Below are 27,534 nucleotides of genomic sequence, written 5' to 3'. Positions count from 1 at the left end.
CAGGGTCTCAAACACACAGCAGCCCGTGGAGTTATTTGCTGCAGCCCACCAAGCTCCCCCGCAAGTATTTCCTGGGGCCACCACGCTCCCCTTCCCCACCGCCCCACCTCCCACCCAGCGCACCGCGTCCCTGCTCCTCTGCCTACCTCCAGGCGCTTCCTGTGGCCAAACAGCTGTTTGGCGGCACTTAGCGCTTTCCAGGAGGGAGGGGGGAGGAGCGGGGAGTTGTGCGCTCAGGGGAGGAGGCGGAGAAGAGGTGGGGCAGGGGTGAGGATTTGGGGAAGGGGTTGGAATTGGGGCAGGGAGGGGGCGGAGTTGGGGTGGGACGAGGCGGGACAGGGGCGGGGCCTCATGGAAGGGGTGGAGTGGGGGCAGCGGGAAGGGGGTCAGTGATGCAGCCCTCGGGCCAACGTACTCGTCCTCATGTGGCCCTCGTGATCATTTGAGTTTGAGATCCCTGCCTTAAACTGACTAGAGAGAGTTCTACAGCGTAACATGAGGTGCTTTCTTTCATGCCCACTCCACTGTGGACCCAGAGTGCTGCCCTCACAGCACTTCCCATCTTTGCTGGTTTGGGAGCACAGGACCAGAGCACAGGAGGTTGTGGGGTGAGGATTTGATGAAGATGATGACGTTGTTGTTCATTTGTACTCTGGTAGCACCTCGAGGCCTGAGCCCTGGTGTGGAAGACGCTGCACAAATGTATAACTTAGTTCAAAGCGGCTTCTTCAACAACATTTGTTTGTCACTCTCTTTTCTTCCAATAGGTGAACCAGATCCAAAAGACGGTGATAGAGCCCTTGAAAAAGTGAGTAGCAGCATTTTCCTGAGAACTTAACTGCACTTAACTGTGTTTCACAGAACACCTGAAGTTATGAAAAACTTGAAAGCACTTAAAACATCCAGCCTGTCTCCACCTATGCTGTCGGTTACTTGCTACATTTTTCTGGGCTTGAAGGAGGACAATGGACAAGTCAGTGTCATTTGATTTCTAATCCATTTCAGTCTCTGGTCCTTAGGAAGTTGCAATGCAGTCTAAAGAAGCATGCATCTGAAGAAGTGGGTATTCACCCACAAAAGTTTATGCGCCAATCAGCAGAATCACGTGCTCTCAGTAGCCATGTCCCTGAGAGACGTGCATCATTTAAAGGGACAGTGTCGGGTTTAAAATCATAGTCCTTCCAAAATCAAATAATCTGTCACAGCCTCCATACAAGAAGGTATCATCCCTATTTTACAGTGAGAAAACTGAGGCACAGGGAGGTTAAATGATTTGACCAGGTCCAGGCTGTTAGCCTGTGGCACAGCTGGAAAAAGAGCCCAAATCTCTTTGTTCCTGACTTTGTACTTCAATCTGCCAAATGCACTTAACTGTGTTTCACAGAACACCTGAAGTTATGAAAAACTTGAAAGCACTTAAAACATCCAGCCTGTCTCCACCTATGCTGTCGGTTACTTGCTACATTTTTCTGGGCTTGAAGGAGGACAATGGACAAGTCAGTGTCATTTGATTTCTAATCCATTTCAGTCTCTGGTCCTTAGGAAGTTGCAATGCAGTCTAAAGAAGCATGCATCTGAAGAAGTGGGTATTCACCCACAAAAGTTTATGCGCCAATACGTCTGTTAGTCCGTAAGGTGCCACAGGACTCTTTGCCGCTTTCACAGATCCAGACTGACACGGCTGCCCCTCGAATATAATACAGTCTAATGCATTGCTGCTGGTTTGGGGCTGCAGTTGCTAGAGGTGAACGTTTCCTTTGTAAATGTAAAAAAGGGAATTTTCAGAAATATTTTGTTCCTCTTAATTTTAGTGAAAGGCATTTTTTCAAAACATAAATTTTGGGCCAGGTTTGACCCGCCAGTGTCCCTGAACTTTATTCAAGAAGAAGCTAGGAAGTAAAGACCTTACAAATAAATATTGATGGCATGACGTATCACAGACAGATAAAAGCCTTGAGGGAACTGAATCTGTGAAGCTCTGCGAAAGCATCCCATCGAGCCTTAGCAGGGCAGGTGGATTTCCATGGGGATTTTGGCATTGAGTCAGTGTTTGGTGCTCACCATGGAGGCAGAGGTCTAATAATGAATTCATTGGCATAGAAGCCACCCACTGACTTATTTTCTGTAGACAGATTCCTTTGTAGGGGGGGGAAGGATCCCAGGAGGATCAGACCATGAGTCACCTGACCCTCTGCTGCCAGGCGTGGGGGTTGAATTTGGTGTGGTTTCTTTCCATGAGCTGTAGAGCTTACATGAAAAAGCTGGGCTCCCTAGGAGTTGTTTGCTTTTCTCAGACCTGATCCTGTACCCACTAAAGTCAATGCCAGAACTTCCATTGGCTTCAGTCAGTCCAAGATGAGATGCTGAAAGCACTAGTCTGCAGTCACGTTTACTTGACATTTTGGTGCCTTTACACTGAGAATACCACTGCCCCTGTTGCAGGATCACGGCATTCCCGCCACACTTTGCTAACGGCAAGAAGTTACCATGTGTCTTACAGTGTGTCATAACCCACTGATGCATCGTCTCTGTAGGGATCTTGTCATCCATGGAACTCTTAAATGTTCATTTCTGTGCAAGTCCCACCAGCGCTGGCAGGAGTTGTAAGTGAGACTATATCCCTAAAAGTTAAAAGGAGAATTTCATTTAGTGCAGCAAAATGTCTTCAGAAGTCCCTCGATTCTTTATTTTGTTACAAGAACGGAAAGAGAGAGAGAGAGAGAGAGAAAGGAAAATCATTTGACTTTAATAAGACAGTAAGTGATGCAAATTGCTGAATAACAATTTTAGTTTACATTTGACATCTGGGGTTTTGGTGGTGGTTGTTTTTTTGCTTGTTGTTGTTTAATCCCAAGTCTGAGGGTAAACCAACATATACCACTCAGTGCATAGAGTTGCCCTGGATTTTTATTGTGGGGGGACATGGTGACTTGAGTTTTGCTTTTGTGGTTTACACTATAACCAAATATCCTTGATTATTAAAAAAAAACAAACCTTCTATGGTGGAATTGTGTTGCTTATTAGGTAGATAGTCCTCAGCATGAAAGATACAGCAACTTTGTGTTCTGGCATTCTATTAAAACCATCTCATTTAATTGTCAAGAAATAGATCTTAGCGTAAACTAGCCAGGTGGGGTTTCCATGGGACTGTCTTTTTTATATCTGTGCACAGCCCCCAGCACAGTGGGGTTCCGATCTGGGGCTGGGGCTCCTAGGCGCTCCAGTACTGCAAATCATAAATAATCATGTATGCACACAAGGAAGATCCCTTCCATCCCATCTTGAGTTCTGGGGTAGCCATCTTTCAGGCTAAGTAGATTCAGGCCAAGTCCTTATTTGGGTGCAAGAGGTCTAGAGAAATCCCAGAATCGCACTGAAAACAGTGTTGGTGATTCAGCTGACGTTCTTCCTTTCGCCCCCAGGGTCGTGGTGCTGAGCTCTGTGTGGTGATGAGATGTAAAACGCAATTCCTGACCACTTGGCATTAAAGCACTTTTGTAGGATTGACGGTGGTTTACCCCAGTGTCCTGACTACATATTCCAGCTCTGGTGATTTTTTTTGTCTCCTTCAGTTTCCCTGGTACTTGGATGTGACATTTTTCATTTCCTGCCCTTGTCCGTTGAGCACTGTTACAGTGCATTCTAAAACGGCTCCTGTTTCATGACTGTGGCGGCTGCATTTCAGGGGTGACCAGGAATGACTCGTCTCCTCTCCCTATCTCTAAGTATGCACAAGTGCAAGTACGTGCATATGTAAGATAAAGAGCCTTGGGAGTTCATTTGGCTAATAATGAGATGCACTATGGAAATGCAGACTTGCATCCTCTTCTTGGCCTGCTTGCTGAGAACTCCAGTAACATTTCTGGGATAAAACTAAAGATTAATTAAAGCTGCCTGGAGGATCCTCTTCTCGTTTCAGTTCAGTATTGTTTCCCCTGGTAGAGCCCATTCTCCCCGGCCTCTCCCAAACTCGCTTTGACCTAGAAACAGGCTTTGATTCAACAGCTGTGCTTTATTACTTCTTCACTGGTGGTCTTCTATAGTTTATTAGCCAAAGACACAGATAAGTAGAAAGAAGGCATTATATTAATGGTAATATATTGTAATCAGAGGCACATGTGTCATAAAATCTCCATTCTGTAGTCCAGCGATATGAGGTTTCTATCAGCTACATTAAGAGTAACCATCTCAAGGGGTGATTCTATCATCCAGATCTCCCTGCTTATGGCAAAGTTGGGATCATGCAGTCTTCTCTTCCTTTTGAAACTGTAACAAACTCATAGCTGGAAATCACTCATTTAATTTCACTGAGTTAGCAAAGCTCTAGCTAGAATATGACATGGTTTAAGGTGTGGGTTGGGCAAAGAGATCGGATGGCTGGAGAGGTCAGGGCTTCACTTGGGAGCTGCTTGTGTAAATTCACACCAGATCAGCTCAGTGAAAAAACAGATGCTTTTTACTGCACTCTGTAGCTTCCAGTTCGTCAGCCTGGCTGGGCTCCTCTTGTCCCTTGGGTGAGGGCTGAAGTGCGTTGGCTGGACTTGGGGTTGCTGATGGACTGTGTACTTTCATGTTGATATTACATCCTATGTGTCAGTATTTAGGGCAGGAAACAGTTTAAATAAGCCATGCGGTTTGAAGATTCATTGACTTTAATGTCTTTCGCGTTTGGAGCTGTGGGTTCCGATCTGACGTTAATTGCAAGGGGATCTTGATTTAACAGACTGATGATTTGAACCACCCTGTTTGTCAAGCTACCTGCGTGTAGCCCAAGCTTAATGAGGGCTTCCCTCAGAGCCTAAATTCCCAATCTGTCAAACTCGCCCTTATCTTAGCACAAATATTCCCTATCCCTGACATCAGTCTACTTGTCTGTTTGTCTTAGACTGTGGGCTCTTTGGGGCAGCGGCCTTCCCTTTCCTGTATGTCTGACAGGTGCCCCTCATGTTGTAGATGCAACTGCAAGTAAATAACAATAATAATTGCTGTTACCCAGGTGGTTTGGAGAATCAGGATTCTGCTGTCATAGTGAATGGGTCAGCCATGTGGTTTGTACCACACTGGTGTGAAGGGATCCAGAGATCCCATACCAGCAGTGGCTATAAACAGCTTCTATTGCTGTGCAGTTTGTTTCCCAGATGATAGAAAAAGTGTTTTCAAATGGTCAAAGGGAGCTGCATCCAGCCTTCCTTGGCAGGGAAAAGAACGTCACCCAAATACTGAGTAGAATGAGGGGATCCCGGTGAACTCTCCTCCAAAACAGTTGCTGGGGCATGCGCTTACTAGTCTTGCATGAGTTATATGGTGGCCAGAATATGAAGGAGCTTGGCACAGTCGGCTCTCTGCCCTGAGACTCGAGAAAAGCTGCAGTTCAGGACTAAAGGGCTGTTAGAATCTGTACTGGTCCCAGGACTGCGGTGAATTGGCAGAGCTAGGGATGAGGGCAGGACTAGAGTAATAGAAAAGGCTGCAGGTCAGGATTGGGCTGTGTGGGCCCCTGGGCTGGAATAGCAGGGGGGCTGCCAGGTAGGAGGGAGGTGCATTCCCAGAGCCGTGTAGGGAGGGGCCAGAACTAGAATATCAGGGAGTAAGGCAGGCCACGCCTAAGGTGCTTTGGCAAAGGGGGTGCAGGTGATGCTACCTCCATGTGTGGCCAGTTTGTGCTTGGTCTTAATGTCAGAAGAACTCAAATTCCCATAAGTGGAATGCCTCCCACTGCAGATTGATGTATAAACTAAATTACATCGGCATGCAAGTGAGTCCCTTGACCGGTTTCCATAAGGGCTGAAAAAACGGGAGTGAGCGTCTAAAATCCCTGCGGCCTATCCTTAGCGCAGGGGTCCACCGTCTGGAGGAATTGCGCCATCAGAGCAAAGCCCATGCCTCTCCTGATCAGCTGGCCTGAGTCCCCGCAAATAGCAGCTGCACTGCTTCATCTCTGCCTCCCGAGCTTGCCTGCACACATGCTGTGTGATCTCCTTTTTCCCCTGTGACCACATAAAACCCTGCCGTTAGTGTACAGCCTCAATCTGCACTTCCTTCTCTGACAGTGAAAGCAGATAACCAGCCGTAAGGGTCCCCTGGGGGTGCTGGGGACCGGAAACAGGAAAAGCCGCTTTCATGTCCTTACAGGCCTCTAATGAGGATTTCATACACAAAGCAAGCCACATGGCTGCCTCGCCCCCCGGTGCATCCTCCCTCATCTCGGGGCTCTTAGCCTTAATCCTCAGCTCTCTCCAGTTTGAACTGTCGTCTTATTTTTCTGTTGCATTTTGCTGTAGTCGGAAGGGATGGTTTTAATTTCCCATTCCTGGTGGGTGGATGGGCCCACAACGGACGTGTGGGCACAGAGTGTGGAATGACAGGCATTCCTGAACATAGCCCAAGTGCTTTGGCCTAGCTCTGAGCCATCCCTCCCTCGGTCTTTCAACTTCCTTCCCGTTTTTTTCTTACTCCCAGGTTTGTCCTTCTCCTTTCCATGCTTAGTTACTGTTTTCTCTCCTCCTGATTCCTGTCCTTCCTTTCCCTTGTAACCTTCTTTTCTTCCTCATTCCCCTTTCCTTTCCCCAACGCCTTCAGATTGCCCATTGAGGATCAGTGAGGATCGTTCTTTTTTTATTGCAGGCCATCAGCATGCTCGATGCTGTGCAAACATAAAAACATCCCACCAGGTTCGGATCTCAGCTATCACTGGTGTCAATCCTGGATCTCGCCACTGACCTCCGTCGGGTGACTCTGAATTTACACTGAGAGCAGAATTGGGCCCCCTCTCCCCAGATCTCTTACAATCTGCATCAGACACAGACAGTAGCATTGAGATACACATGCTGTGCAGCTTGAGGATGCAGTGTGAGAGTGCTGCAGATCACTCTGAAGGTTCATCACTAAAATGCTTTTCAGGAGGGAGTGTGTTTTAAGGAGGGATTTGAATAAAGAGGAGGAGGTCGTTTGTTGTAGAAGATAATGACAATACTTAGCACTTACACAGCACTTTGCATTTTCAAAGCACTGAACCAATGTTAATCCCCACAACCTGCCTGCGACAGGAGAAATAGGCAGAGAAGAGCTGTGACTTGCCAAAGGCCACTCAGCAAGTCAGTGGAAGAGCTAGGAATAGAACCAAGGTGTCTTGTTTTCCCCTGTCTCACGCTTCATCTAGTAGCCTGTACTGTCTCCGAGAAGGTATAAGCGTCTGCATGGACATGGGAAGGGGAGACGGAGAAAGAGGAGGCATTTAGGAGGGAGAAGGCAGATTGCTAGCTGGCCTTGGTGCTGATGATCATCTGAATGGTTATAACTTGCTGAGAGATCGACAGAGGGAACAGACTTTGGCCCTCTCTACTACTCGTCTGCTGTCTTGAGCTTCGAGATAACCGCTTGCTTCTTCCCGTGTGTCCTGTGAACATCCCTTTTCCCCTTGCAGCGGATCCGCTCTGCACACACGATTCCTTCCAGCCATCAAGACACCGCCCAGCTGATGTGCACCTGTATGCATACAGGCCAGCACAGTCTCCTCCCCTCCTATTAGCGCTTTAACTCCAGGCGTGCAGAGCCCTGGCGCTAACGGATATCTGTTGCAGTCCCCATGTCACAACCAGAGAGGGAGAGAAGTCTGCAATTTTCAAGTAACAGACTTGTCAGCTAGGTTGACTAGCTAATGAATCCGGCAGTGGTGGGAATTCTGATGGTGCTTTTATCTTCCGTGGTAGTGTCTCTCAATCCCCATCCTTTAATTATGGGAAGCTGACGGGAGGCTACAGCATAGAAATGAAGTGGCAACATTATTTATAATTCAGAGAATCTTCTAAAGTCTGGATTTTTTTTCTGAGGCTAAAATGTCATCCTAAAAGGAGTTTCACTGGTACATTTTTCCCCCAGAGGTAGGGCGACTATTATTTGTATTTTCTTTTAGTTATTCCTATCTATCTACCCTCACCTATTCTTTTCAGGAATCCCCCACAACCACATTTCCTAAGAGGTGACAGAAAGCAATGGCAGCTTACTCTATAAGCAGGATTCTGCAGCCCTGGGAAGCCGGGGTGAGCTAGAGACTTCTCTAAAATCTCAGCTGAGTCTCCCCTCTGCTACCTGTTTTCAGCAACATACCCACCGAAGTGAGACCCACTTAGTCGGCTTCATTATTTCACCAAGTTTTTTTTTTAAATGGCTCATGCTAGAATCCTTGGGGTTTTTTTAAGTGTTTGTGGCTGTCAAAACATCTTTCCCCTGTACAGTGACATGTGTATGTGGAGAAATAATGGTATTGGATTTATGACGAGTACGGAACACGTCTACAATAGTTGTCATCTGTTGATCTCAAAGCACTTTGCAAAGTAGGTATCGTGAGTCTCGTAGAGGTGGGAAACTGAGGCAGAGAGAGGTTATGGGACTTACTCGAAGCCCATAATGATTCAGTAGCAAAGCTGGGAACAAAACTCAGGTCTCCTGGCTCACTGTCCTGTGCCTTACCCCACTGCAATAACAAGAGCCATATCTTTCATCTGTGCTTCATACCACCCAGGCATTTGGCTTGAGAGCCTGCTTCCACATGCAGTTCACTCCAGTAAAGAAGGAGAAAAATTAGGGACAACCTTAATTGGGAGGGAAAATACGTAGCATGTGCCATACCTTTCAGTGTAAGTCTAGAAGTCCTGTCGTAATGAGAGAATTTCCATAGGAATGTTCCATCTAGAGCCAACAGGATCTGATGGCAGGAGAATTGTTTCCTCAACCCGATCCAGCCCCAGCCCAGTGAAGGCGCATGTTGCCTTTTTTACCTGATTACCCTTGCAATATAAAATTAAACCATGTGCCTCGCTACCTACCTGTGAGAATGCACAGAGCAGTAAGGGCTGTTCCTGCGAGGTCCTGAGCAATCACAACTTGATCGTGTCTGTGGGTGCTCAGAACTCCTCAGGATCAGACCTGAAATGAGAGAACTCCTAACAACGGAGACAATGCGGTGGCATCCCAGGATATCCTCAGACACTATGACAAACTTCCAAAAACTATCATTTCTGTTAATAGTTTACTGATGATTATTAATGCACTATGGAAAAATTCAGCTGTCGTGTAAGTGGGTGCAGATCTCATTGATCCTCAGTTTGCTGGATAGCCTTTCATAAAAAAGCTCTCAGGGTCTGATTTAAGCCCATAACACCTACCCCGGGAAACTGAAAGTTAACGCTGAAACGTCAGCATTGAGTAAGATATTTTAAACCTCAGGGGCGTGGAGCATCAAACCACGGCATCCCAGCTTTAACCCTGGACATCCTTGGTTTTGAGGGCTCATCCCTTTCCATGTTGTTTGAATATAGAGTTCTGTTCTTTTGATTCAGGAGCTTGAATCTGCAGTTTGTCATGATTGTCTGGAGCTGGCATGATGCACTATGATGATGGCAGCTTGCGGAGTCCAATAACCCCAGCACCCCAAAATACAGTATATAATAACCCATGCACTAAAAGTCCTGATGAGACAGAAGTTGCCGTGCCTACAGAGTAGCTGCCTCTTCAGTCTCTGTGCTGGAGCTATTTTATTAAAGCACTCTGAAGCATGATGCCCCTCCATTGTGGGCGACAGAATCTAACTTTGTTAAATCCAAGATATTCAGCGCAAAAATTTAAGCCACCTTGTTTTAAAAACAGATCTACCTTCAAGCAAATGGCAACATTGTCGCAGGTCCTTGTCTGAGATCTCGCACGCCACGTTTCAGAGCCAAATGAGTATTTTCTGCTTTAGTGGGTTCATCGGATGTGAATGGTTACATGCTAATTAGTTGATGTCTTGTGCAGTGCTTTCAAGGTGTAAAGTGCTATCCTAGTACTAAGCCCAATGGGTCGTGGTGGAGAGAGCCCTTGTTAAACACACATCTTTGAGCATTATCCATAAACCATGTTGAGGAGCCTACTGAAAGGGTAATGTGTAATGCTGTCATAACTCTGTACATTTTCAAAGTATGTTTCTGACATGAATCCTCCAAACTCCACCCAGGAGTCATTCCAACATGACAGGTGAGGAAAGTAAGGCACAGATATTCTTATAGGTGGTAGCAATATTTATATTGTGGTAGCACCCAAAGGCTTCCGATGGGACTGAGGCCCCATTGTGCCGACAATGTAAAGACCCCAACAGCCAGAGAATAGGGATGCAACTTACACGGCAATTGAATATGATGTAGAATTGGCTCAGCTGTGTTAGTTGCATGGATTATAGTTGAGGGTGGAGGTAGGGAGGAAAAGGAAAGAAAGCGAGGAGGAGCGACAATCACAGCTTGTCACCTGCCTAGCCATGACCAACCGGCTGGGTTTTGCAGGCATCATGGCAGAGAGGAGTCTTGAAGGATAAGTGAATTACCTGAGGCCACAGAAAGAGTCAGTATCAGTGATGCGCTTAGAACTTGAGAGCGTCTGGACTCCAGCCCTCTGCTCACACCACTAGCCTCTGTTGCTTTTCTAGAGAAATGCTGCAAATTGATGGCTGTGCTCTGTAAAGTCCTTTGTCACTGACAAGTGACTGCATTCCATCTTCTGGCCGTCCGTTCCGAGCTCACCATGTATTCGGTTCATAGCGTGCACATATCTTGGGTGTATGTAAGCAGCGATGCCACAGAAGAGTGAGTGGTTATGTCAAGGCTGTTTTCCTCTTTAAGACAATGACTGCCTTAAACGTGGTCAGGGTATTTAAAAAAAAGCCACAAGTGTGTGCATGTGAACACAGCGCTGGGGCCAAATGCTACTGGAGACTGAAGGCTTCTGTCTAGCCACATACAAGTACAGCAAAAGGCAGCTGGAGTGTGAGCTTTCCCCACAGCAGTGCTTCAGTGTGGACCTGGGGAGAGGGGAATTCCATCCCCCGGCCCAGTCAGTCCTGGCATTTCTGCTGAGACTACCAAGCGGGAGGCAATCAGTGGCAATGTGGGCTTTGCGCTGTAGACCCGTCTGCTGGCAACGTGACTGGGACCCACCAAACTAATAGCACAGAGGCCACCCCTGAGCCATCGGATGGTCACAACTTTCAATAACATCTGGCCTGGTCGGGAGTTGAAGTTGTGACTCGGAGCTGAAAGGCTCCCATGGTCCGTTACCATCCTCCTGCGCCATCTGGCCCTTGCCTCCTTCAGGATCCTAAAATAAATTAAATTGTAATATCCCAATAAAAACAGGGGTCACTGTACTGATTGTCTGATTCCTTTTCATCTCGAATTCATTTTAAATAGCGACCATGTAATTTGAGTGAAGCTACTGCAGAATTTGCAGGCTGGTGCACCAAAAAGCCACCGAATTCATGGCCATCCTGCCACAGAGTACACGGGGCCTTTAATATGGGAAGGGCATGACGGTTTATACATTCCCTCTGTGCAGATCTCTTGTGTTCATTCAGATTCCTATTTATCCAGCCCTTTTAATACATGTGTTTCTTGACTTATCTACATAGCAGCTAAATATTTAAATATTTCCCCCATGCCCACGAAATGCAGGGCCTCTGCAGCCAGTCCCAGTGGGAGCCACTCTGTTAGCTGATACGACATTTAAATATAATGGCAAACCCTGTGTGAAACTGACTATAAAAAGCAATCTCAGAGTAGCAGCATCTGATCTGCATGTGACCAGCTGGATGGAAGAGTGACCTTGGGCTCGCTGATGACTTTTTCAGGTTGCACAGGGCGATGCAAGGTTATTAATGCCCCAGCCCCATTTCCTTAATGAGATAAAGGGATGGTGGATGCAAAGAATCACCAATAAAAGGCACAGTTGCCTTTGGTGTTTGCAGGGCAGGATAACGTAAGGCCCGAGGGTCTGTCCTTATGGGTGGTCTCTGTAGGCTGCTGTTCTGATTAGCGGTTGTCTTGCTGGTGACATTGTGGGCACTTGTGAGCCCTGGAACAGCGGCTTTGCAGTGACTGTGGTTTGTGATAGTCTGTGTCACCCCGTGGACTCTTGGGCAGAGTGGGAAGCGTAATCAGGTGGGCACATAGTTAGATATGAAAGGCGCACTGCGTCCCCTGCACTAACCCACTATACATCTATGTCTATTTTTGAGTTATACCTAGCGATCGGGATCATGGTAACACCAGCTGGTATTTCGCCGTCTGAGCAGGGAATATTAAACACTAATGGTCCTTGTATCCTGTGCCCCAACGCTTCTGGACTTTGTCTTTTTTAGACTGTAAGTGCTTCAGAGCAAGGCCTTTGTCTCCCTATGTGTTTGCTCAGCACGTAGCACATATTGAGTGCAGCCCCGGTAAAAATAAATAATATTAAACATGCACAGAGCGAAGTGGTCAGTGCTGCAAAGCAAGCCTGGCTTCTGTTTCCACGGCTGAATCCTTCGACGTAGTTCATGTATCTAAATATATCAAACACAATTAAATTCATAAATTGGGATTTTCCTTTTTGCTCTGTTACCCCTTGTTGATCATAGGTATTTCAGTACAGGTGGGTATAAAATGTGCTCACCTGTAAGAAAGACATAACAGAAGGATAAATGTTGCAGTACTATTGAAGCTGTTTTCATGACGGATTTGTTGGTTTTAGCCTGTAAAACTGACCATATAGTTCATGAACAGCAAGTTATCCAGGGCACTGTGGAGGTACAGTGGCCAGTTTCATAGGAGCAAGTTCTCTGATAGGCAGTCATTTGTGTGCATGATTGAAGTCCACTGACAGTTAGTGAGGAGGGAGGGTGGTTTCATTTTTACCACAAAGCTTCATTTCAGTTCTGTAAACCAGCTTAATATGGTCACCTGTGGGTCTTTCCTCCATCTCCTAGTTGGCTGCCTCTTCTGTCACTTTCAGCAATATACTCTGTTGGTTTCATACTTAAATATTCATTCAGACATTTCTTAATTCACAAAACATTGGTGCTAATATGAATATTCCTGTCGCCTGCATAATTGTTGGCACCTGGCTCCATGGCTATGGGCGGTATGGATTTTGATAGCATAGTCCTACTACCCCTTCAGTCTGGGGCACAGAGCTCCCATCCTGGGTGTGCTGCTGGTGGGACTTACAGTGACTAAGGCTCTTGCTTAGCAGCACTTCCGGACAGTCTGTGACAAGAGGAGAGGGACGGGGGCAGGGTGGGGCGACTTCAGCTTTCTACCCAGGTTGTAGTTAGCCTTTGCATAGTGCTTTTCACCGTCAGATTGCTTTACAAAACACGGCTTTTGGGGACCCATCAGCAGTTTTCAATGCCTCAAACTTGGAACCTGTTGGGTGTTTGTGTATGTGTCTACATTATAAAAACCCATTTTGTGCTATTGCTTCAGAGAGATTTCATCAAGTGTAGCCTAAAACCGGAGATCTGAATTATTACCCTTATCTTACAGATGGGGAAAGCTGAGACGGGGCAGTTGTGACTTGTCAGAGGGAATGAGTGTTAGAGCCAGGATTACAACAGTGACTCCCAGACTAATAACCCTCACTGCCTCTCTCCAATGGTGAAAGCAGCCAAGGGGACAGATGAAAAGCAAGGGATGTCTCCGAGTGTAGGAGGAGATCTCCTTAACTCTGCTGTCAGCTGACCCAAAGGTGGCTGATATTAGATTACATGTGGACTGGCACTGATGAGCAGAAGTAAGAGAGGTTTTTGGGCACGGGCATAGTTTGGGGAGGGACAGGGGAGTGTTGCCGCCCCCCCCCAAAAAACCTACAAGCGTTGGGCAGGCACGAAATTCCTCCTCCCCCCAAATGCACAACCACATTGGCCTGACTGGAGCTGACCCCCTAAATATAGAAGTCAAATGACACCTATGGTTTTGGGTAGAGTGAGGGCTATAAGTGGAAGGAGGTGAGGAAGGAGAAAGGTGACAGTGATCCAAAGATGAAGCAACTCCATAAGGCTTAGGCACAGCCTGGCAGTGCCAATGATTCTATTTATTTCCCCTTACTTGGCCTAGGTGAGGGAGCAGAAGTGAGCCTTCAGGAGGGATTTAAATGGTGCAAGTGACATGGCTTGGCCAACAGACTCAGGGAGGGGGGGTGCCAAATATAAGGGGGAGCATGGAGGGAGGTGAGGAGTCAGCTGTGGGAGGAGGATCCCGAGATCGGTATCATTGGTAAAAGCAGGAGGGAATATGAAAGGCGAGAAAGTGCAAGTGGTAGGCAGGGGCTGTGTGAGATAAAACCTTGACAGCAAGATGTGTGATTTTGCTCTTCAGTACATTGTTGATCCAGCCAAGTGCCTCACACAGAGGACGTGTCATGGTGAAGCAATGGGCTAGAGAGATGGTTGTGGCAGTAACATTTTGGATGGACTGTAGAGGAGGTCAGGTTCACAAAATACTTAGAATTTGATCGGTTATATGTGAGAGGTAAACCCGGTTCTAACTTTGCACAGAACAAATGTGGTAACGATAAGAGAGACGGTGCACTGCGTTAGCTGGAACTCAGTGTTAAAGAGACATTGATAAGGTAAATTCAGAGTTAAACGCTCCCTTGCCTTATATGAATACTGTAGATTATTAATCCTGAAAAATGTTCACAGTCTCATTTACTTCCTCTCACTGCTATTTCCTTATGTTTTGCAACTCACTTGGTCAGGACAGTGAAACTAGACAGGCTAGTTTCACAGCAAGTCACCGTCCCTTTTTAATTCTCAGGCACTAACACAAGATTGTTGTCATTGGGTTCATAACTATGCAGGACAATATTTAAAGAGCCACCGTCCACTTAAAACTTTCCCATCTGTCTGAACGTTGTTGTTTGAAGCTGGTGTTGTTGCAAATAACACCTCGGGTGATTAGAAATTAATAAGATGAGTGGGGGAATAGTATTTTTCTCTCCTCTGTCAGTTTGTGTGCTTTATGCGTAGAACAGGACTTGTGTAGGGGTCAGTTTCTTTATTTCCCCCCTTGTGTAGACAGCCAGCTTCCCACGGTGTTGTGTGGCTCTGTAACACAGCAGGAACAGGAGAGAAAAAATATTTTAAAAAATACAAAAATGTGACTGTAAAATCACCAGTCTCCGCAGGAGGGCTCGGAGACAAGTGTGGGGCCTCTTAACTACTTCTAATGAGGTGTGTGAAATGGACTAGATTTTAAATAGTTGGTGTATCTTTAAATAAAAAAACCCAAAACCCTGACATGGGAACATAAGACTGGAAAGGGCATTCTTGGATCCACTTCCTTGTTACTGCAGGCAACTGCCTAATTTATATGAACAAAATAAATGTGATTGCAGAGCCATTGGCCGTTATCTTTGAAAACTCATGGTGATCGGGGGAGGTCCCGGAAGACTGGAAAAAGGCTAATGTAGTGCCCATCTTTAAAAAGGGGAAGGAGGAGGATCCGGGGAACTACAGGCCAGTCAGCCTCACCTCAGTCCTTGGAAAAATCATGGAGCAGGTCCTCAAGAAATTAATTCTGAAGCACTTAGAGGAGAGGAAAGTGATCAGGAACAGTCAGCATGGATTTACCAAGGGCAAGTCATGCTTGACTAATCTAATTGCCTTCTATGACGAGATAACTGGCTCTGTGGATGAGGGGAAAGCAGCGGACATGTTATTCCTTGACTTTAGCAAAGCTTTTGACACGGTCTCCCACAGTATTCTTGCCAGCAAGTTAAAGAAGTACGGGCTGGATGAATGGACGATAAGGTGGACAGAAAGCTGGCTAGATTGTCGGGCTCAACGGGTAGCGAACAATGGCTCCGTGTCTAGTTGGCAGTCGGTATCAAGAGGAGTGCCCCAAGAGTCGGTCCTGGGGCCAGTGGTGTTCAATACCTTCATTAATGAGCTGGAGGATGGTGTGGATTGCACCCTCAGCAAGTTTGCAGGTGACACTAAACTGGGAGGAGAAGTAGATACGCTGGAGGGTAGGGATAGGATACAGAGGGACCTAGACAAATTAGAGGATTGGGCCAAAAGAAATCTGATGAGGTTCAACAAGGACAAGTGCACAATCCTGCACTTAGGACGGAAGAATCCCATGCACCGCTAGAGACTAGGGACCGAATGACTCGGCAGCAGTTCTGCAGAAAAGGACCTAGGGGTTACAGTGGACGAGAAGCTGGATATGAGTCAACAGTGTGCCCTTGTTGCCAAGAAGGCCAATGGCATTTTGGGATGTATAGGTAGGGGCATTGCCAGCAGATTGAGGGACGTGATCGTTCCCCTCTATTCGACATTGGTGAGGCCTCATCTGGAGTACCGTGTCCAGTTTGGGGCCCCACGCTACAAGAAGGATGTGAAAGAATTGGAAAACGTCCAGTGGAGGGCAACAAAAATGATTAGGGGACTGGAACACATGACTTATGAGGAGAGGCTGAGGGAACTGGGATTGTTTAGTCTGCGGAAGAGAAGAATGAGGGGGGATTTGATAACTGCTTTCAACTACCTGAAAGGGGGTTCCACAGAGGATGGAGCTAGACTGTTCTCAGTGGTGGCAGATGACAGTGGATATTAGGAAAAACCTTTTCACTAGGAGGGTGGTGAAGCACTGGAATGCGTCACCTAGGGAGGTGGTGGAATCTCCTTCCTTAGAAGTTTTTAAGGTCAGGCTTGACAAAGCCCTGGCTGGGATAATTTAGTTGGGGATTGGTCCTGCTTTGAGCAGGGGGTTGGACTAGATGACCTCTTGAGGTCCCTTCCAACCCTGATATTCTATGAACTTTCCCTTTTAGTAGCACCCTCCACCCATGATGCATCTGCTTGAAGCTCCAAGAGGATAAATATGGCATTTTACAAACACTAGTTAGCTCAGTCTCACAATGCCCATGGAAGTTTATAATAAATACATTTCTATTTGGACTAGGTTTGGTTTCACTCCTTGTTTTGATTAACAGATTCTAAATTCTGGATCTAAACTAACTTGACCGTGTCCCTCTCTGAAAGGGAAAGTAATTAAAGAGTAAGATCAGCCCAGTAAAAGGAGTGGTGTGTCTTTAAATCCCCACAGTGCAGGGTTCATGTTAGCGAAAGGACTCAGAGGGATGAGAGGGTGTTGGGAGTGTGGATTGCATCACGCTCACTCTAGTGGGAAATGCCACGAAAGCTGCCGGGAATATCTTTTTCACAACCAATGTTTTGGTGAGTATTGAGCACCTAGACAACCCCCGTTGTTCTTCCATGCTCTGTGCAGGAAGTGGGATAGGTGTGAGCAAATTATTCACCTTAGGAAATAGCAAAATGGAGCTCTTCCACATGCAAAAAGAGGTGATCGGGGTTTCTTTCTGTTTCATCAATTGCAGCCTAATCCTGCAAGATGTTTCACTCCCGTGGTATCACTGGAGATGCTCAGTGCCTCACAGGATTGTGCCCTGAGTGCTAGCCAGCACAAGTCAGGAGAGAGAAAAGAATGCTTTCTGCATTCCCTCTGTTTTCTTTCCTGTTCCTCTTTTTGTCTTGGCAACCCTCCTCCTTCTCAGTCATGAACTAGTGCTTGTGTCCCAGGAAGACTGGCTAATGATCCCAAGCCCTGGTTTAAGAGCAACATGTGGCTCATATAATCTTTCCAAGCAGTGGAGAAACTGCAAGGCAGGGCCAGGGCCACTGGGATCCCTCAGGACTAGCTCCTTTGTGGTCCCAGGCCTTTGTTCATGCTTTTCTCTTCCCCCAGGGAAATGCTGAGGGCTGTCTCTGCCTCCCTTAGTCTTAGGGCTCTCCCTTCTTGGGCTGAGTTAATAGCAGTCTCTTGGCTAAGGAGAGCCCAGTTTCCAGTCGACGAGAGAAGGGACAGCTACGTGTTGCAGGGCCAGCAGCTCTTATCTTTCTCCTTCCCCTATATCTTTCATAGCGTCATAGAAATTAGTTTGTACCCACTCCAGCGGCCAGAGCAAAAATGTTCCATCCTGGCATTTTTCCCTGTCTAATTTTAAATATCCTGAGCTCTGGGGCTTCCACCCCATTCCTAGGGAGGCTATGCCAGACCTTGTAGCTTTCCCTGTTAAGAAATGCTTACTGATATTCAGCCTACATTTCCATTTGTCCAATACTGTTCCCTTACTTCTAGTCAGACCCCCTTGCAACTCCCCATAGAATTCCTCTCCCCACTTAATATCTGCATCTTTCAGATGTTTGCAGGCTGTTAATGTGAAATACATTTTCGACGTAAAGGCATAGGACCCATGATGCATCTGCTGGAAGCTCCAAAAGGATAAATATGGTCTGTAGTGTAATCTCGTGTCTTGTTGCATGGAAAGACTCGTGCCGATTATGGACCTGATTCGATTCCTATTAAAGTCATTGGGGGTTGGATCGGGCCTTAAGAGCACTTGTCCTACCCCTGCCTCTGCCCTACCAGTAATCTGAGGACAGGTGCTAACGCCCACTCCTAGTATCATTCAGAATTCTGCCTGAGCACCTTGCATTAACACGCTCTTAGCTGGGAGTTTGGCCAAGCAGATATGTCCCTAAGATGAGTCCAGCTAGGCCACAGCATTCATGGGGGGTTTATTCTTTGAACCCCTGCAGGTTCAGCAGCGTGTTCCCCAGTCTGAACATGGCAGTGAAGAGACGTGAGCAGACTCTGCAAGACTACAAGCGGCTGCAGTCCAAGGTGGAAAAATACGAAGAAAAGGAGAAGACCGGCCCCATCCTTGCCAAGCTACACCAGGTACAGAGCTGGGAGACGGGCGCTTACTGCTGGGGTTGAAAAGCTCTGGAGAGAATGTTAGGGCACCCCTTGTGTGCAGGCTTGCATGCAGGGTGGCACAGTACAATTTCCCTGGCGTATGTGGGCATAGCGTGATGAAATTAAGACAGAGACAATCTAGGCATCGAAGATCTATTAAGCTATGGAATAGACTCGCAAGGGAAATGATCGGAACGCCATTGCTTGGGACATTTAAAACTAGACCTGGGAAATCCCTTGGAAACGTACACTTGGGTACAACCCTACCTCAGCAGGGAAATGGACTGAATGATCTTTTGTCCTTCAGTATCATTTATTCAGTGTTTTGGGGCAAGGTGCCGTTATTTTTTCAAAATTAAATTGACATGCGCAATGCTGGGTAAATCTAGGTAAATTAAGAGCACTCAGTCTAAGACCAAACAGAACGTCCTCTCCAAACTAAAGCCCACAAGAACTGGAGATAACTGTAAGAGCACGTTAGGAGACAGCACTCCCCCGAACTTCAGAATTTGCCTAAACAGCTATAAAAAACAATCATAAAATTCTACACCTTTGCCACCTGGTACAAAGCTTAGGTCTCACAAAATTGCAATAGCTGGTTAACATGAACCGTCACCAAATTCTTACGTCTTTCTGAAATTCGAGCAAAATTGTTGGGGTTTAGGTTTTGTTTTTACTAAATCTTCACCAGCATTCCCGGCCAAATCTGTCATTGCTACAAAACATTCGCTTGAAACCTCTAAGGAATAGTCGCCTTCATCAGAGTCAAAGAACACACCGTTTTGATCACTTTCCCCGCCAAATTAAGTATTGTGTTAAAGAACAGCCCTATCAGCATTAACAAAAGAGAATTCAGACTTCATAGTAAGCAGCTTATGCTGCTCAGCCTCAGTGACTAAAGCTATGGCTGGAAAAATGGGAGTTCTTTTGTCCTGGTGATTAAGTCGGTTTTATTTTTTGCCTAATGAACTTCTGGTGTGATCTAATTTTTTCCCCATGAAAATCTGAAATAAATAATCAAAAGTCTGAGCTTGGACACCTGGGATAGCCAGAGCTGCTGCTGCTGCTGGGGAGGACCAGAAGCCAGGCTATTCAAGAGAGATCCAGATATTTGGTAGGGAGTTAGCATACCCTCATAAGGTATTTCCATCCGGCCTGAAATATACATTGGGCCTTTAAGTCATGCCTGCTCCATATCTCTAGCGTGCTTTCCCAACAAAGGCCCCGGAACCTGTCTTAACACCAATCTGTCCATAGGATTAGATACTGCCAGAGCAGGACCAGCATGTGGAATCTCACTGCTAGCCCCCACCCCCGCCCTTTGGAATTGCACCAGGATTAAGTGGCAGACTTGAACTTGTCTCATGTTTCAGCACCCACCCCCTCCCTGCCCTTTTCCACCCCTTCTCAGAGACATTTCCCTTTCTCCCCACGCTTCTGTTTAAAGATCGCCAATAGGACTCTCCAAACTGAAGGTCACAGGCAAAGTGCAAAGACAGGAGAGGGCACAAGGTTAGGGAGAAAACCCCGAGGGCAGACCAAAGACCATCAGAGTCTCGGCATCAGCCCAGCGGCGCTAGCAGGTCCGACAGCCAAGCTTTAGCTCAACTTGGCGTCTCCCCTACTCACCTTTACTTCCAGCAGCATAGCAAAGTTGCTTTGCTGGCCAAGTGAGGCCTCCTCTCTGAATATGGGGTCATGGCACCGGCATGGGCCCCCAATATGGCGTGTGCTGTAGGGTCCTTCAGAACTTTTCACAGTTATCCCAGCGAGAGAGATCTGCCAATGTCCAAGTGAGGTGCTTGCTAACATTGTCCTAGAGCTGCTAGTCAGAGGATCTTGTGTCGCATTCTGGGTTTGCTCTGTAGAGCTCTGTTTGGTTTCGGACGAGGGCCCCGGCGTATAGCGTTCATTTCTCTTTGTGAGGCAGGAGAAGGAACTATTTTATTAGGTCTCCCAGCAGGTCATCTGTACCTTGCTGCTCACAGAAAAGCAACTTTGATGCATATTTATAGTACAACATAGAGGAGACTGGCTAAGGAAAGCTCTTAATGTTTGGTGCATGTGGCAGATACAAGGAGCTTGCCACAGTGGTGTTAGAGTCCTTACTGCCTTTGAGTGACCTACCTGTGAATCTCTTTATGAATGTTCCCTTATCGAGATTCATACCTTGGTTTGTTTTGGGAAAGGGGATTTTTAAGGCAGCTGAGCAACCCCCTCTCTCGTTTCCCAGGCCCGTGAGGAGCTGAGGCCGGTGAAGGAGGACTTTGAAGCCAAAAACAAGCAGCTTCTGGAGGAGATGCCCAAGTTCTACAGCAGCCGCATCAACTACTTCGAGCCCAGCTTTGAATCACTGATCCGTGCTCAGGTGAGACCCATAGTGAAACCTGCCCCTGCGCTGGCTGCCCTCATGTCAACATCCATTAGCTTGTGCTTCTCTCTGGAGCGGAGACTCTTTCAGACGTTATTTCGGTGAACGGTTGATCTCACCAGCATAGTGATCTGGTTCTATGCCGTGCAGGAAGAACAGCATGAGTGAACTTTGCGCCCTTTCTGCCTCAAAGCGTTGCCCAGATCTGGTGCTTCGCTTCAGCAGAAGGACCTGAGCAAAACATTCGTGATGTTTATTTAGGGCCCCATCCTACAATCCCCCTCAAGTCAATGAGCAAAGCCCCCCCAAAACAGGTGAGATTGTGGGGCTGGGTGGCTCTTTGATCTGAATACCTGGGCCCTCGAGCCGAGGGGAGGCAACACAAGTGGAATGTTGTAGGTACTTCCTGGCATTTGAACTTGTGATCTGCATATCCGAAAGCCACTTGCCCACAGACTGATTCACCTGCGATATGGCACTGATCACCCTCCGTTAGGCGTCTGGGACGCTGACATGTGGAGAGGGCTTTTTCCATTCCTGTTTGGATGGCAGTGAGGTGTCAGTCCTGCTTCGCATCCCACTGAGCACAGGGAGTTCTCAAGGTTACTGACAAGGGAGGTGACTTGCCCAAGGCAATGTAATTGTAATGAGTCAGTGCTTGAGCCAGGAATAGAACCCAGGAGTCCTGACTCAGGCTGGCGAGAGCGTCCCTGTTTCTGTGCCGATCCTCACCGACTGGCAAAGGCGTATTCCAGGTTATTTATCTTTGCAGGGTTTCAAAGTTCTAGAGAGCGGGGGGGGGCCCCTGCCATCGTTTGTTAAGGTCAGGGTAGATATTCAGCTAATGCTTAAAACCCAGTCTCTCTGCACCAGTGGGCACATGCACCCACTTCAGGGAGGCTTTAAATGCTAGTCTGCTCTCTCCCTCTCCTCCTTGCAGTCGCAATGTTCAGTAAGGTAAGCTTCATTAATAGGGCATCACTTGATCCTCTAGTTAGAGTGTGGAGCCCCCTAGTGGATGCTGTTTAACATTGTACCCTGCCTCTTGCAGATAATAAAGTAAAGCTTGATCCACTGCAGGGAGGGGGTGGTCAGTCCTGACTCAGTACCACCCACTGAAGTATGTCTCCCTATGGGAGTCAGCTGACTGGAGACCACAAACCCCCCCCCCCTCCCCCCTTTGGGTGGGCTGAGGTTAACTGGCCAGTAAGCAGCCATTGTTAAAATGTAAGGCTGATACCATCTCTCCCCAGGTTGTGTACTACACTGAAATGCACAAGATCTTCAGAGACCTGACAGAGCAGATTGATGAGCCAGGCCTTACAGATGAGCAGAGGGAGAAAGAGAATGAAGCCAAGCTGAGTGAGCTGCGGGCCCTGTCCATTGTGGCTGATGACTGACCACCCTACCTATGCTGGGGGAGCCTCTTGTCCGCTCCAGCTTACTCCTGTTGAGCAAAGACAGGACAAGCACCAGAACTTTTCCTGTAGCACACAACTATTTATTCAGGATTTTAAAAAAAAGTCATCTCAGTAGGAAAACAAGAGACAAGACAAAATATAGCCACAGACAAGTGAAGAAAAAGGAGGGGGGTTTCAACCTTTCCCATTAAATACAAGTTGTTACCATATTTGTTGTCTAAAGCACCACCTCAATACTAAGTGCAGATGGCAGACCTTCATTTGGAGCTCACAGCCATCACTTACCAGACACCTTTGTAGACAATTAGCAATTCCTACCTCAAAAGTTTGATGATGGGTCAGAGTGGAGCTGTCTCATGTGCTGCAGTCCAACACTGTTAGGCTCCCCCATAATGGGAACCCAGCTCAAGTCTCCTCCCTCAGGCAGTGAAAGGGTTCTTGGTTCCTTCCTCAGCATGTAAGCCCCTCACTCACTGACCTTGCCATTTTTAGTCTAGGCTCATGACAGGGCACAGACTCGGCACACTATAATAGCTTCAGGGGATCCACAGGTGTCAGTTGCTAGATGCTGGTTCTTCCTCCTTCTTCTCTAAGCAGTTATTAGTCTGGAAGAGAGAAAGAAGGCATGAGCAGCAGGATGCCTCCCCCCCATCATCACAGTACTTCACTTCTGCCCATGCAAAGGTGTTAGCTGAGAGAAGAGATACTAACTACCATGTCTCACTCTCTCAGGGTGGGGTGTGTGGAGAGAGTCTGATACCTTCTCAATGATCCGCTGGATCTCCAGCTGCAGGGGAACGAGGCGCTTTTTGTTCTCCTGCAGCAGCCTTTGGAAGTGGGATTTCTGCCTCTCTGCTGATTTCACCTGCTCCTCCATATCAGCCAGCTGCTTCTGTACATCCTGCAGCTCAGCAGCCAGCACCTTGTTTGAGGACTCTGTCGCTGAGAACCTGGTCTGGGCATCCTCTGTGGGCAGAGAACAAATTCAACCCTGTTCCCCCCCCCCGGGTGGGCCCTGACCTACTCTAGCACCCCCACCCCAGCAGTGCACTCTGGCTCACCCAGCTTGACCTCCAGAGTGTGGATTTTGCTCTCCAGGTACAGGCGGCTACTCTCAGTCTGCTCTGCTTTCTCCAGCAGCTTTCCCAAGTTGAGGACGGTCCCGCTGTGGGAGATCAGATCCCCATGCTCCACCACTGCCTTGGGCTGGGCAGAACCCTCAGCCACAGAGTTTGAGGCAGGCAGCAAAGCAAGGTTTCCTGAAACAAGAGCAACTGACTTAGGGCGGGGGGATTTCCCCCACCAGGCACCTATTGCCACGGCCCCTGTAGCCAATACTTACCCAAGAGCCCCTCCTCCGGGATGGGGTCAGAGCTGTCCTGGCGACTGTAGTGCAGGCTCCGATACTGACACACGTACTGAGTCACCAGTCTGTTCACAAGACGCTTCACCTGTCAACAGCACATGCTGCCAGTTAGTGCCAACTTCCTTCACAATGGAGCATTCCTCCCCTCCCCCCCAGCTGGTACGCACCTGCTCCCTGCAAAGATGTAGCCCCAGCGTCATGAGGATCTTCTCCAGGTCTCTTCTGTGCAGGTAGCCACAGAAATTCAAATCGAAGTAGATAAAGGCCAAGAGGGCATCCAGGGGCAGCACAGCACTTGGGTCCAGCTCCTTGGGCTGCTGAGGAACAAGGCACATACCTACATAGCTAGGGACCTGCACTGAAACCCAAGCTCATGACAGCCCTGTTCTCCCCCAGCCCTGTGGCTTACTGACCAGGTCATGGAGCGCTGAGAACTCCATCTCTGACTGGTTGGAAGCAATGGATCGCACCTCTGCATCTTCTAACTTGACACCTACAGGGGATACAAGCAAGGCAAGTTGTCTGCACAGCCCAACTGGAGGAACTGGACGCACGTGCCACCCACGCCGTGCGCCCGCCAGACCTACCAAAGTCCTCCTCCTCCTCGTCTCGCAGCAGCAGCAGGTCATCCTCTAGGCTCAGCATGCACAGCTCATCAGTTGAGTCTTTGGGCTCCACTTTGGCCTTCTCATCCTCTTGGGGATCTTCACTGCATGCTGGCTTCTGCTCTGCCTCCTCCTGATGGGTCTGCGCACAGGCAGGAAAGAGAGAGAGAGTCAGCACTTCGCTGTAGTCTCAGCTGAGGGCCCCATGGGCATGGGGACACACCTGCCCAGGCTCCTGCTCACTGGCTGCCTCCTCCTCCTGCACTTTCTCATGCTCAGCTGGCTTCTCTGACTCCAGGTTCTTTGCTTCTGTCATCTCTTCCTTCTCGGGCAGAGCCAGCAGCGCCTTGTAAAGCCTGTAGCCAAAATCCCGCTGCAGCATCTCCTGGAAGAGCTCTGCCATCACCGCCACCTTGGGGAGGGAGAAGGACAGAAAGAATTCTAAGTGCAGCACTCTACAGAACTGGTCCGCTCACCCACAGTAGAACAGGGAACCACACACCAGCTTGGCCTGGTGCCTGCCCCCAGGGAGAGGTGAGCCTACCTCAAATGAAAGCTTTTCCCTCTGTCTCCTGTACTCCAGCAGGGTGCAGAGCGAGAGGTTGGAGCAGCTCGGCTGCCCACCTTGCATTGCTGGTTTCGGGTGAGCAACGATGGCAGGTTCAAGTGGGGGAGTTGGAGCTTCTGGTTCAGCAGCAGCATCTGTGGCATTTACTTCCTGTGCATTGGCCTCCATTTCCTGGTCAGGGGCTGCTTCTGGTATCTCCACATCCTTTTTGAAAGCATTACAGAGAGATCTTGACAAGACTGAATGATAAGACCTTTACTACCATTGCTCTTGGCTTTATGACAGCCCACTCTCACCATCTCAGCTTTCTCCTCCTGCGAGGGGGATGGCAGAGGGGCCTTCTCGGCTTTCTGCTGGCACAGGGCCTCCCACTCCTCCAGAGACGGCATGCAGCTCCAGACATCCGGCAGGAAGATCACCGCCGTCTCCCTCTGCAATGGGTCTCCCCGACGCAGATACCTGAACTCTGCAAAACGGAACCTGGAGCAGGGGAGGGGAGGCTCAGCTTTTAGGAACAGGGAATAAAACCTATCACTGCTAGGGTCCATTCCCCCACCATGTTAAAGACAGAAGGTCTCCATCTTCCCTCGGCTGTTACTAACCAACCAAGTCACATGGGAGACTAGGTTTAAGCAAAGTAAAATCAGTTGCTACGGTTACCCAGTGCAGGAATTCTATATATAGCCATGATGTGATCAGCCAAACCAAAGTTCCAGCCCATATCTACATGGATCTGAGCACCCCATCCACCAACCCGGAGCAGGCACCCCAAAGTTCTATACAGCTATTCCATCCTGCCTGTTGAAGGGAATGAACAACACAGGAAAACTCATTTAGAGTGGTATATTTTTGGTCCGATTATCTCACCCATTGGTAATGGCGGTCACTTTGGCTGCAGCCCTGAACACTCACCACTTCGTGCAAGCGCTCAGGTCCAGGCCAGTCTGGGCCTTGGTGCAGCGAATGGCTGTGCGAACCAGAACCATGGGGTCAGAGTCCGGCTCGGGGCCATCTAGGGAAGGCGACCACTCCCCTCCAATCAGCACAGCTTCATCCTCTTTCCTCCCCAGCAGGAACTAGGGAAGGAGAAGAGAAGCCCAATTAGCCTCTGTAGAGGAGGGAATTCCTGCTCCCGACAGATTAACAGCAGCCTCACCTTTATTTGCTTTGTGGGGTGCTCTGGACTCTCCTTCTGCTCGCTGGGCTCTTCAATATATAATAAGCAATGGCGATACAACTCCTCTAGCCCTGGGGACGACAGCAGCATCACCTGGGGGAACAGCAACAGGGTCAGACGGGCACAGATACCCACTGCCCTATGTCACCCAGGGCAGGAAATCTCTCACCTTGGCACTGAATGCAGGATCCGCGTCCTCCGGCACAACATCCTCCTCTGTCTTGGGCGGCGCCGCCTCCTCTGCAGGGTCAGCCACCAGGATGCGGCTGGGGTGCCTCAGGGTCAGCGGCTGGGCGAGCGGGAACGTGTCCAGCCAGCACAGGCGGACATCGTAGAACTCCCGGGGCAACTGGATGCTGCAGTAGCGTCTCAGGATTTCCATGGCATCGCAAAAGGGGCTGGAGCCAGGCAGAGAGAAACTCGGGCTAGCAGCAGACACACACAGCCTCAGGCAGTGGAGCATTAGAAGCTAGTGATGGTAATGACTTTCAGTTGCTACCGGCTTCAAGGATATGGGGGAGAGCAGTAAGTTAGGGGCAGAGTGAAAGCTAGACTGCAATCAGAGCTATTGCATTAGCACCCGTGGGCTCTCACCTGTCCACAGCATAGCGTGCAAAGTAGACCCGGTACTGTGGCGGATCATGGCGTGGCTTTTTCACTCCCCACGGTTCGCCGCCTTTCTGTTTCCGCTTCTTCGAATCAAAGTCGTCCCTGTAACCAGCACAGTGTCCGTAAGTATAGTCATCTTCCAGCCCTAACAGGCGACCTCTCTCCTTCCTCCAAAACCCTCCCTTTGGAGCTTATAGGGGACACACTTTCCACAGTCCTTACCATCTGCCTGAGTCCTGCCTGCCCTTTGGGCCCCGACCAGGGTATCTCCCAAGGTGGCCCAGATGGAGCGAAGGGGATGACTGGAAGAGGCTCATGGCTGGGGAAACAAATAAACAGTCTTATTGCTAAGCCGCTCCAAAAGCCAATCCCTATCTGGACTAACTAAGGCTTGTTATTGCTACATTGGCTTCCCCCTCCCTCGCTCCAGGAGGTGCCATCCCAGGGCTCCCACAACCCATGTCTGGAGGCAATCGAATTGGTTGGTGCACATAAGCTTTCCTCTGGCTTCATGAAGATTGGGGCTTATTCCAGACTTCTTACCCATGCCACCAGGACCAAAAGTGTCCTTGCTAAGAGGAGAGACCAAAATGTCCACAGGACCCTTGCCACTAAGACAGATGGATCATCCCAGGAATCCCTGTAGCTCCAGTGCTCTAAGTCTCCCCCGCATTATACTCACGTTTCTGGGGAAACAGAGGAGGGATCCGGTGAGGCTGGAACAGCAGCTGAGGTTGGGCTCCCAGGATGCCTTGTTTCTGTCCTAAGGATGCCACATGCAGGAGAGGGGTGGGGGCCTTCAGGAGGGGCTACAGAATGAAAGGCATGCAATATTCAAGCCTAGAGCC

At 48.4% G+C, this 27,534-nt stretch overlaps 2 protein-coding genes across 9 annotated transcripts in view; one reads left to right on the top strand and one right to left on the bottom strand.

Moving 5' to 3' along the window:
* The window catches only part of BIN3 (bridging integrator 3), a 56,200-nt gene extending 33,630 nt beyond the window's left edge, over positions 1-22,570 (top strand). For both annotated transcript variants that reach the window (XM_073325115.2, XM_073325117.2), the window contains 4 exons: positions 768-808; positions 18,410-18,551; positions 20,803-20,937; positions 22,194-22,570. In XM_073325115.2, the coding sequence (XP_073181216.1) occupies positions 768-808; positions 18,410-18,551; positions 20,803-20,937; positions 22,194-22,340 (465 nt within the window). In that variant the 3' untranslated portion in view covers positions 22,341-22,570. The remainder of the gene's footprint in view (positions 1-767; positions 809-18,409; positions 18,552-20,802; positions 20,938-22,193) is intronic.
* The window catches only part of CCAR2 (cell cycle and apoptosis regulator 2), a 32,236-nt gene that overhangs the window by 1,421 nt on the left and 3,281 nt on the right, over positions 1-27,534 (bottom strand). The window contains exons 6-22 of one of the 7 annotated variants that reach the window (XR_012156297.2): positions 27,369-27,495; positions 26,909-27,005; positions 26,672-26,788; positions 26,247-26,475; positions 26,057-26,170; positions 25,813-25,976; positions 25,197-25,380; positions 24,877-25,104; positions 24,556-24,744; positions 24,315-24,474; positions 24,141-24,220; positions 23,895-24,044; positions 23,704-23,812; positions 23,423-23,620; positions 23,122-23,327; positions 22,680-22,966; positions 10,965-11,124 (exon numbers count right to left, since the gene is read on the bottom strand). Coding sequence is in view for 2 of the 7 variants with exons in the window: in XM_073325111.2 (XP_073181212.1) it covers positions 22,916-22,966; positions 23,122-23,327; positions 23,423-23,620; positions 23,704-23,812; positions 23,895-24,044; positions 24,141-24,220; positions 24,315-24,474; positions 24,556-24,744; positions 24,877-25,104; positions 25,197-25,380; positions 25,813-25,976; positions 26,057-26,170; positions 26,247-26,475; positions 26,672-26,788; positions 26,909-27,005; positions 27,369-27,495 (2,403 nt within the window). In the remaining 5 variants the exon portion in view is untranslated. Of the gene's footprint in view, positions 1-2,486; positions 2,622-10,964; positions 11,125-14,416; positions 14,891-22,416; positions 22,967-23,121; positions 23,328-23,422; positions 23,621-23,703; positions 23,813-23,894; positions 24,045-24,140; positions 24,221-24,314; positions 24,475-24,555; positions 24,745-24,876; positions 25,105-25,196; positions 25,381-25,812; positions 25,977-26,056; positions 26,171-26,246; positions 26,476-26,671; positions 26,789-26,908; positions 27,006-27,368; positions 27,496-27,534 lie in introns of those variants that run through there. The other 6 variants (XR_012156295.2, XR_012156296.2, XR_013635065.1 and 3 more) reach the window with 6 other exon arrangements.

Source organism: Lepidochelys kempii, chromosome 26, assembly GCF_965140285.1.
Source record: "Lepidochelys kempii isolate rLepKem1 chromosome 26, rLepKem1.hap1, whole genome shotgun sequence".
NCBI lineage: Eukaryota > Metazoa > Chordata > Testudines > Cheloniidae > Lepidochelys > Lepidochelys kempii.
The sequence above is the reverse complement of the archived record's forward strand: the minus strand, read 5'-3'. Positions and strand labels throughout refer to the sequence as shown.